The sequence below is a fragment of the Oncorhynchus nerka genome, linkage group LG7, assembly GCF_034236695.1.
Source record: "Oncorhynchus nerka isolate Pitt River linkage group LG7, Oner_Uvic_2.0, whole genome shotgun sequence".
NCBI lineage: Eukaryota > Metazoa > Chordata > Actinopteri > Salmoniformes > Salmonidae > Oncorhynchus > Oncorhynchus nerka.
This window is the reverse complement of record NC_088402.1, coordinates 4,565,911-4,577,694: the sequence shown is the minus strand read 5'-3', so window position 1 is coordinate 4,577,694 and position 11,784 is coordinate 4,565,911. Positions and strand designations below refer to the sequence as shown.

General features: G+C 43.9%; 1 protein-coding gene across 1 annotated transcript in view; it reads left to right on the top strand.

Moving 5' to 3' along the window:
- Positions 1-11,784, top strand: part of csmd2 (CUB and Sushi multiple domains 2) — a 726,975-nt gene that overhangs the window by 512,693 nt on the left and 202,498 nt on the right. Inside the window, exon 14 of the mRNA XM_065020074.1 lies at positions 10,916-11,061. Within this exon, the coding sequence (XP_064876146.1) occupies positions 10,916-11,061 (146 nt within the window). The remainder of the gene's footprint in view (positions 1-10,915; positions 11,062-11,784) is intronic.

Genomic DNA, 11,784 nt, shown 5'->3' with positions numbered 1-11,784 from the left:
TTAGGACATGTTCTGTACATCTATGGCTATCTCTCAAATGGCACCCTATTCCCTATGTAGTGCAGTACTTTATACCAGAGCCCTATGGCACCCTATTCCCTATGTAGTGCACTACTTTTGACCAGGGTCCATACATAATTGCGCCGACAGAGATGGTCGCCTCGTTTCAGGTCCTTAACCTCTTGCTTCTACTCGGGACGCTTGCGTCCCAACTAGAGCTCTGGAAATGCAAATGCGCTACGCTAAATGCTAATAGTATTAGTTAAAACTCAAAAGTTCATTAAAATACACATGCAGGGTATCGAATTAAAGCTACACTCGTTGTGAATCCAGGCAACAAGTCAGATTTTTAAAATGCTTTTCGGCGAAAGCATGAGAAGCTATTATCTGATAGCATGTAACACCCCAAAAGACCCACAGGGGACGTAAACAAAATAATTAGCATTTCGGCGTTACACAAAACGCACAATAAAATAGAAAACATTCATTACCTTTCACCATCTTCTTTGTTGGCACTCCTAGATGTCCCATAAACACTATTTGGGTCTTTATTTCGATTAAATCGGTCCATATAAAGCCTAGATATCGTTATATGTAGACTGTGTGATAAACGAAAAAAACATTGTTTCAAAACGTAACGTCATTTTTTAAAATTCAAAAAGTCGACGATAAACTTTCACAAAACACTTCGAAATACGTTTGTAATGCAACTTTAGGTATTAGTAAACGTTAATAAGCGATACAATTCATCAGGAGGCGATGTAAAGATCATTAGCTGTCCGTCTGGAAAAATGTCCGGCTAGAAACTCAACGAAAATATCCGGTCCTACACCTGAGGAGATACGGTGCCCTGCATGTGTTTGACCAAGAAAAAACTCGAAGGGAAATGACAAGACTCTAGACACCGTGTGGAAGCTGTAGGTACTGCAACCTCAGTCAATTAATTGTGGTTCACCTTTATCAATGGGTTCAAGTAGCGCATGGATATATTTTCCCATTTTCAGTGATCAGTTTTTCCTGTGCTTTTCGATGTAAATGCCGTTCTGGTAAAGCCACAGCAGTGATTTAACCAGTTTTATAAACGTCTGAGTGTTTTCTATCCACACAGACTAAGCAAATGCATATACTATATTCCTGGCATGAGTAGCAGGGCGCTGAAATGTTGCGCGATTTTTAACAGAATGTTCAAAAAAGTAGAGGGTCGACTGAAGAGGTTAAGAAACTAGTCAGTCATTTTTTTTCAAATGTATTATTTCTTATATTGTTAGCCGAGAAGAACTACTGGGTATAACATTTACCAACATTACCAACACTACGACCAGGAATACGGTATAACATTTACCAACATTACCAACACTACGACCAGGAATACGGTATAACATTTACCAACATTACCAACACTACGACCAGGAATACGGAATAACATTTACCAACATTACCAACACTACGACCAGGAATACGGTGTAACATTTACCAACATTACCAACACTACGACCAGGAATACGGTATAACATTTACCAACATTACCAACACTACGACCAGGAATACGGTATAACATTTACCAACATTACCAACACTACGACCAGGAATACGGTATAACATTTACCAACATTACCAACACTACGACCAGGAATACGGTATAACATTTACCAACATTACCAACACTACGACCAGGAATACGGTGTAACATTTACCAACATTACCAACACTACGACCAGGAATACGGTATAACATTTACCAACATTACCAACACTACGACCAGGAATACGGTATAACATTTACCAACATTACCAACACTACGACCAGGAATACGGTATAACATTTACCAACATTACCAACACTACGACCAGGAATACGGTATAACATTTACCAACATTACCAACACTACGACCAGGAATACGGTATAACATTTACCAACATTACCAACACTACGACCAGGAATACGGTATAACATTTACCAACATTACCAACACTACGACCAGGAATACGGTATAACATTTACCAACATTACCAACACTACGACCAGGAATACGGAATAACATTTACCAACATTACCAACACTACGACCAGGAATACGGTGTAACATTTACCAACATTACCAACACTACGACCAGGAATACGGTATAACATTTACCAACATTACCAACACTACGACCAGAATACGGTATAACATTTACCAACATTACCAACACTACGACCAGGAATACGGTATAACATTTACCAACATTACCAACACTACGACCAGGAATACGGTATAACATTTACCAACATTACCAACACTACGACCAGGAATACGGTATAACATTTACCAACATTACCAACACTACGACCAGGAATACGGTATAACATTTACCAACATTACCAACACTACGACCAGGAATACGGTATAACATTTACCAACATTACCAACACTACGACCAGGAATACGGTATAACATTTACCAACATTACCAACACTACGACCAGGAATACGGTATAACATTTACCAACATTACCAACACTACGACCAGGAATACGGTATAACATTTACCAACATTACCAACACTACGACCAGGAATACGGTATAACATTTACCAACATTACCAACACTACGACCAGGAATACGGTATAACATTTACCAACATTACCAACACTACGACCAGGAATACGGTATAACATTTACCAACATTACCAACATTACGACCAGGAATACGGTGTAACATTTACCAACATTACCAACACTACGACCAGGAATACGGAATAACATTTACCAACATTACCAACACTACGACCAGGAATACGGTATAACATTTACCAACATTACCAACACTACGACCAGGAATACGGTATAACATTTACCAACATTACCAACACTACGACCAGGAATACGGAATAACATTTACCAACATTACCAACACTACGACCAGGAATACGGTATAACATTTACCTACCAAACATTACCAACACTACGACCAGGAATACGGTATAACATTTACCAACATTACCAACACTACGACCAGGAATACGGTATAACATTTTACCAACACTACGACCAGTATAACATTTACCAACACTACGAATACGGTGTAACATTTACCAACATTACCAACACTACGACCAGGAATACGGTGTAACATTTACCAACATTACCAACACTACGACCAGGAATACGGTGTAACATTTACCAACATTACCAACACTACGACCAGGAATACGGTATAACATTTACCAACATTACCAACACTACGACCAGGAATACGGTATAACATTTACCAACATTACCAACACTACGACCAGGAATACGGTATAACATTTACCAACATTACCAACACTACGACCAGGAATACGGTATAACATTTACCAACATTACCAACACTACGACCAGGAATACGGTATAACATTTACCAACATTACCAACATTACGACCAGGAATACGGAATACGGTATAACATTTACCAACATTACCAACATTACGACCAGGAATACGGAATACGGTATAACATTTACCAACATTACCAACATTACGACCAGGAATACGGAATACGGTATAACATTTACCAACATTACCAACATTACGACCAGGAATACGGAATACGGTATAACATTTACCAACATTACCAACATTACGACCAGGAATACGGAATATGGTATAACATTTACCAACATTACCAACATTACGACCAGGAATACTGAATACGGTATAACATTTACCAACATTACGACCAGGAATACGGAATACGGTATAACATTTACCAACATTACCAACATTACGACCAGGAATACTGAATACGGTATAACATTTACCAACATTACCAACATTACGACCAGGAATACTGAATACGGTATAACATTTACCAACATTACCAACATTACGACCAGGAATACGGAATACGGTATAACATTTACAACATTACCAACATTACGACCAGGAATACTGAATACGGTATAACATTTACCAACATTACCAACATTACGACCAGGAATACTGAATACGGTATAACATTTACCAACATTACCAACATTACGACCAGGAATACTGAATACGGTATAACATTTACCAACATTACGACCAGGAATACGGAATACGGTATAGCATTTACCAACATTACCAACATTACGACCAGGAATACGGAATACGGTATAACATTTACCAACATTACCAACATTACGACCAGGAATACGGAATACGGTATAACATTTACCAACATTACCAACATTACGACCAGGAATACGGAATACGGTATAACATTTACCAACATTACCAACACTACGACCAGGAATACGGAATACGGTATAACATTTACCAACATTACCAACATTACGACCAGGAATACGGAATACGGTATAACATTTACCAACATTACGACCAGGAATACGGAATACGGTATAACATTTACCAACATTACCAACATTACGACCAGGAATACGGAATACGGTATAACATTTACCAACATTACCAACATTACGACCAGGAATACGGAATACGGTATAACATTTACCAACATTACCAACATTACGACCAGGAATACGGAATACGGTATAACATTTACCAACATTACCAACATTACGACCAGGAATACGGAATACGGTATAACATTTACCAACATTACCAACATTACGACCAGGAATACGGTATACGGTATAACATTTACCAACATTACCAACATTACGACCAGGAATACGGAATACGGTATAACATTTACCAACATTACCAACATTACGACCAGGAATACGGAATACGGTATAACATTTACCAACATTACCAACACTACGACCAGGAATACGGAATACGGTATAACATTTACCAACATTACCAACATTACGACCAGGAATACGGAATACGGTATAACATTTACCAACATTACGACCAGGAATACGGAATACGGCTTTCCAGAAGCGGATCCGTTGTTTGGATCTCAACCCATAACAACGGAGAGGCTACAGGAGGGGCAGACGGAGCGGCCTACTTGTCAGACTCAGAAGACGAGCACACCATCCACCCGAGCATATTACTCGCCAATGTCCAATCTCTAGACAACAAGGTGGATGAAATTCGGGCACGAGTTGATTTCCAGAGAGACATCAGAGATTGTAACGTTCTCTGTTTCACGGAAACATGGCTCACTCGGGATATGTTGTCAGAGTCGGTACCCTGTTGCATCATGCCGACAGAAAATAAAGATCTCTCTGGTAAGAAGAGGGGTGGGGGTGTATGCCTTATGATTAACAACTCATGGTGTAATCATAACAACATACAGGAACTGAAGTCCTTTTGTTCACCTGACCTACAATTTCTTACAATCAAATGCCGACCACATTCTCTACCAATATAATTATTTTAGGCTATAGTCACAGCCGTGTATATCACCCCCCAAGCAGATCCCTCGATGGCCCTGAAAGAACTGGACTTCACTGGAAACCATATATCCTGAGGCTGAATTTATTGTAGCTGGGGATTTTAAACAAAGCTAATCTGAGAATAAGGCTCCCTAAAATCTAGTATCATATCGAATGCGCAACACAAGCTCGTATCATTCTGGACCATTGATACTCTAACTTTCGCGATTCATACAAAGCCCTCCCCCTCCCTCCCTTTGGCAAATCGGACCATAACTCCATTTTGTTGATCCCAGCCTATAGACAAAAACCGAAACAGGAGACGCCATGCTCAGGTCTATCCAACGCTAGCCTGACCAATCTTCTGGGCAAACTCAGAAAACAACATTGAGATATACACTGACTCGGAGAGCGAGTTTATTAGCAAGTTTATAAGCAAGTGCATTGGTGATGTTGTACCCACTGTGACTATGAAAACATTTCCTAACCAGAATCCATGGATTGATGGCAGCATTTGCGTAAAACTGAAAGCGCGAACAACCACTTTTAATCATGGCAAGGCGACTGGGAACATGACCGAATACAAACAGTGTAGCTATTCCCTCTGTGACTTCCCTCCATGTCCCCTCTGTGACTTCCGTCCATGTCCATCTGTGACTTCCCTCCATGTCCCCTCTATGACTTCCCTCCATGTCCCCTCTGTGACTTCCCTCCATGTCCCCTCTATGACTTCCCTCCATGTCCCCTCTGTGACTTCCCTCCATGTCCCCTCTGTGACTTCCCTCCATGTCCCCTCTGTGACTTCCCTCCATGTCTCCTCTGTAACTTCCCTCCATGTCTCCTCTGTGACTTCCCTCCATGTCCCCTCTGTGACTTCCCTCCATGTCCCCTCTGTGACTTCCCTCCATGTCCCCTCTGTGACTTCCCTCCATGTCTCCTCTGTAACTTCCCTCCATGTCTCCTCTGTGACTTCCCTCCATGTCCCCTCTGTGACTTCTAGAAATATTTCAGCCCACTTAACCCTCTCGCTGTCCTCGGGTCATTTTGACCCGACACCACAGCAGTGAAAACAATCACCTCCATGATATTATGCAACTTGAAATTTGATGACTTGTCCTAGACTGACCCTAATATTACAAAAGTGAAATGTTGCCTTTTTTCACGTATCGAAACACGTACGAAAAAACAACAGATACTAATATTGTCATGGGTACGTATCCGGACATGTCCAGACATGTGGTCTTGTCCAAGGTGCTGAAGCCATGATTGTGTGTTTCACTGCTGAACAGGTTCCAGAACAGATTTTTTCACATGTCCAGCAAGACTACTCTGATTCTGAAGAGGAAGTGGAGGATGTGTCAGAAGATAAATATATGATACGTCATCCTCAGAAGAAGAGGAAGAAATCCCTCAAGCTGAAAGCTCTCCTGTCAAAAATGGCCAAATCAAATGGTCCTCAGTGGCATATCACTACCAGGGAAGGATGTCAGAACATAAGGTCATGTAGATGACCCCAGGACCCACGACGTATACCGTTTCCCATGCCCATGACATGACCTCAACATTCTACGTGTTCATCACACCCAAAAAATCATCCTGGACATGACAAATCTGGAGGGGTTTTCGAAAATCTGGAGACAGCTGGAAAGGGATGAGACTGTCCTCCATGCCTTCCTTAGGGCTGCTAATCTCAGCAGGTGTATACAGGTCCCGAGGCAAGGCTGCAGCTAGTCTATGGGATGTCGAGAGTGGAAGGGCCATTTTCCGTGCCACCATGCCACTTAAACTCTTTCACACTTCCTCAAGACTGCTACGATTTGATGACCGTGAGTCAAGACCTGCAAGACATGCGAAAGGCAAACTGGCAGCCATAAGAGATGTCTGGGACAAGTAGTGCTCTACTTCTACAACCCAGGGCCTGACGTGACAGTGGATGAGCCACTGGTTATATATATATATATATATATATATAAGTGATTTTCACCACTGACTTCTGTGACTGTTTCTGTGTGACACCGATACTAATAATTACCGATGATGCTAATCTCTTCTTGCCAAAAGGTCGTTGTCCTTTCCGGCAGTATATGCCCAGCAAGCCAGCAAAATATGGGATCAAGTCATGAGTGGTCTGTGACGCCAAATCCAGCTACGCTTGGAAGATGCAAGTCTACACCGGGAAGCTGACCAATGGAGGCCCGGAGAAGAACCAGGGGATGTGGGTTGTGCTTGAGGTGACAGAGGGACAGAGGGACTTGAGGTCACGTGACTTCACTTCTTATGAACTCGGACGGCAGCTCCTGAACGTCACCATGGTGGGCCACCCACCTGGTAGTGTGGTGGATGGGACTACCAGCTCTCTGTAACCTAGGGGACAACCATTGGGTCTGTATCCTCTATACCACCCACCTGGTAGTGTGGTGGATGGGACTACCAGCTCTCTGTAACCTAGAGGACAAGTCTGAGTCTGTCCACCTGCACTGCTTGCGTCAAAGGAAAGAGAGGTCTTCTCATCAAAGTTTGCCTTCACCACCACTCTAGTTGTCTACCTCCCAAATAAAAAAACAAGAATGTGTTACTTCTGAGCATACTGCCCACAGAGGCTGAAATTAGCCATCGCCAGGAGAGGAAGCCAGCCATGATCCTAGACTACAACTGCAACGAAGGAGGTGTGGACAACCTAGATAAGGTGATTGGAACGTACAGCTGCAGAATGATGACTGTCCGCTGGCCCCTGGTCATCTTCCACAACATCATTGATGTTTCCTCCTACAATGCCTTTGTGATATGGAGAGAGACCAGCTGGATGCCTTGTAAGCCCAAGGAGGGTGTTCCTGGAGCTGCTGGGAAAGGCACTTGTAACTCCATTCATAGAAAGAAGGGAGCGTCTCCCCCGCACAGACGCATCTGCAGCAGTTGTGAAAGCTGTTCAGAGGGCTAGATCTCATCATCAACCTGAGGAGCCACTAGCCACTGCCCCAGCCACTGCCCCAGCCACTGCCCTAGCCACTGCCCTAGCCACTGCCCCAGCCACTGCCCCAGCCACTGCCCTAGCCACTGCCCTAGCCACTGCCCCAGCCACTGCCCTAGCCACTGCCCTAGCCACTGCCCCAGCCACTGCCCTAGCCACTGCCCTAGCCACTGCCCCAGCCACTGCCCTAGCCACTGCCCTAGCCACTGCCCCAGCCACTGCCCTAGCCACTGCCCTAGCCACTGCCCCAGCCACTGCCCTAGCCACTGCCCCAGCCACTGCCCTAGCCACTGCCCCAGCCACTGCCCCAGCCACTGCCCTAGCCACTGCCCTAGCCACTGCCCCAGCCACGGCCCTATCCACTGCCCTAGCCACTGCCCCAGCCACTGCCCCAGCCACTGCCCTAGCCACTGCCCTATCCACTGCCCCAGCCACTGCCACAGCAAGTAAGAGGAAGAGGTGTCAGATCTGCCCACCAAAGAAGGACTCTAAAACACATACTGTGTGCTGCAGGTGTAAGAAATATATCTGCAAAGGCTGTGCACATGCATACTGTCACACATGTGCTCATTGGGGGTTTAGTCAAGGCCGGTTTGACCCGGAGCACACAGGTGTATTATGAGGACAATTTAACCCAAACATCATTGTTGGTTTGACAAAGTCTGAAGCTGATGCTGTATTATAATATTTCTTATGAATCTTTCATTTACGTTTGTCCGTCATTGAAGGACAACCCTTTTAAGTGCCTGGACTCTTGTTTCAACATGGTGAAACTGTTATATTTGAATAAATAAAAACTCAATTCAAAACAAATCTAGTGTTTTGTGGTGGAAAAACTGAGCGGGTCGAGCATCACATCCCTGTTACCCTGCTACCATGTTACCCTGCTACCATGTTACCATGTTACCATGTTACCCTGCTACCATGTTACCCTGCTACCATGTTACCATGTTACCCTGCTACCATGTTACCATGTTACCATGTTACCCTGCTACCATGTTACCCTGCTACCATGTTACCATGTTACCCTGCTACCATGTTACCCTGCTACCATGTTACCATGTTACCCTGCTACCATGTTACCATGTTACCCTGCTACCATGTTACCCTGCTACCATGTTACCATGTTACCCTGCTACCATGTTACCATGTTACCCTGTTACCCTGCTACCATGTTACCCTGTTACCATGTTACCCTGCTACCATGTTACCCTGCTACCATGTTACCCTGCTACCATGTTACCCTGCTACCATGTTACCATGTTACCCTGTTACCCTGCTACCATGTTACCCTGCTACCATGTTACCCTGTTACCATGTTACCATGTTACCCTGTTACCCTGCTACCATGGTACCCTGTTACCATGTTACCATGTTACCCTGTTACCCTGTTACCCTGTTACCATGTTACCCTGCTACCATGTTACCCTACTACCATGTTACCATGCTACCATGTTACCATGTTACCCTGTTATCATGTTACGATGTTACCATGTTACCATGTTACCCTGCTACCATGTTACCATGTTACCCTGCTACCATGTTACCATGTTACCATGTTACCATCTTACCCTGCTACCATGTTACCCTGTTAACATGTTACCCTGTTACCATGTTACCCTGCTACCATGTTCCCCTGCTACCATGTTACCATGTTACCCTGTTACCATGTTACCCTGTTACCCTGTTACCCTGTTACCATGTTACCCTGCTACCATGTTACCCTGCTACCATGTTACCCTGCTACCATGTTACCCTGCTACCATGTTACCCTGCTACCATGTTACCATGTTACCCTGCTACCATGTTACCATGTTACTCTGCTACCATGTTACCATGTTACCATGTTACCATGTTACCCTGCTACCATGTTACCCTGTTACCATGTTACCCTGTTACCATGTTACCCTGCTACCATGTTCCCCTGCTACCATGTTACCATGTTACCCTGTTACCATGTTACCCTGTTACCCTGTTACCCTGTTACCATGTTACCCTGCTACCATGTTACCCTGCTACCATGTTACCCTGTTACCATGTTACCCTGCTACCATGTTACCCTGTTACCATGTTACCATGTTACCCTGCTACCATGTTACCCTGTTACCCTGTTACCATGTTACCATGTTACCCTGTTACCATGTTACCCTGCTACCATGTTACCATGTTACTCTGTTACCCTGTTACCCTGCTACCATGTTACCCTGTTACCCTGCTACCATGTTACCCTGTTACCCTGTTACCCTGTTACCATGTTACCCTGCTACCATGTTACAATGTTACCCTGTTACCCTGTTACCCTGCTACCATGTTACCATGTTACCCTGTTACCCTGTTACCCTGCTACCATGTTACCATGTTACCCTGTTACCCTGTTACCCTGCTACCATGTTACCATGTTACCCTGTTACCATGTTACCCTGTTACCATGTTACCCTGTTACCCTGCTACCATGTTACCCTGTTACCCTGTTACCCTGTTACCCTGCTACCATGTTACCCTGTTACCCTGTTACCCTGTTACCCTGTTACCCTGCTACCATGTTACCCTGTTACCCTGTTACCATGTTACCCTGTTGCCATGTTACCAAGGACCCCTTTTAAACTCTGACCCCTCACCTGTCACCCTTCAGGGACGGCCCCCAGGAGACAGCCAGGAAGCTAGGTGTGTTTACGGATGGTGAGCCCAACGAACCCGCAAGCAGCACGTCCAATCAGATCCTAGTTCGTTTCCGTAGCAACACTGAGAAAGGCGGATTGTTCCGAATCAACTATCAAGGTATGTAGAGTATCTCTCTCACTCACCCTCTGTCACTCATTTCAATTTTATTTGAAGGGCTTTATTGGCATGTGAAACATTTGTTAACATTGCCAAAGCAAGTGAGGTAGATTATTCTTTATTTATTTTATTTCACCTTTATTTAATTAACCAGGTAGGGCCAGTTGAGAACAAGTTCTTATTTGCAATTGCGACCTGGCCAAGATAAAGCAAAGCAGTTCGCCACATAAAACAACACAGAGTTACACATGGAGTAAACAATAAACAAGTCAATAACACAGTAGGAAAAAAGAAAGTCTATATACAGTGTCTGCAAATGGCGTGAGCAGGTAAGGCAATAAATAGGCCGTATTAGCGAAATAATTACAATTTAGCAGATTAACACTGGAATGATAAGCAGGTGATGATGTGCAAGTAGAAATACTGGTGTGCAAAAGAGCAGAAAGTAAATAAAAACAATATGGGCTATGAGGTAGGTAGATTGGGTGGGCTATTTACAGATGGGCTATGAGGTAGGTAGATTGGGTGGGCTATTTACAGATGGGCTATGAGGTAGGTAGATTGGGTGGGCTATTTACAGATGGGCTATGAGGTAGGTAGATTGGGTGGGCGATTTACAGATGGGCTATGAGGTAGGTAGTGATGGAAATATAAGTCTCCAGCTTCAGCGATTTTTGCAATTTGTTCCAGTCATTGGCAGCAGAAGACTGGAAGGCAAGGCGG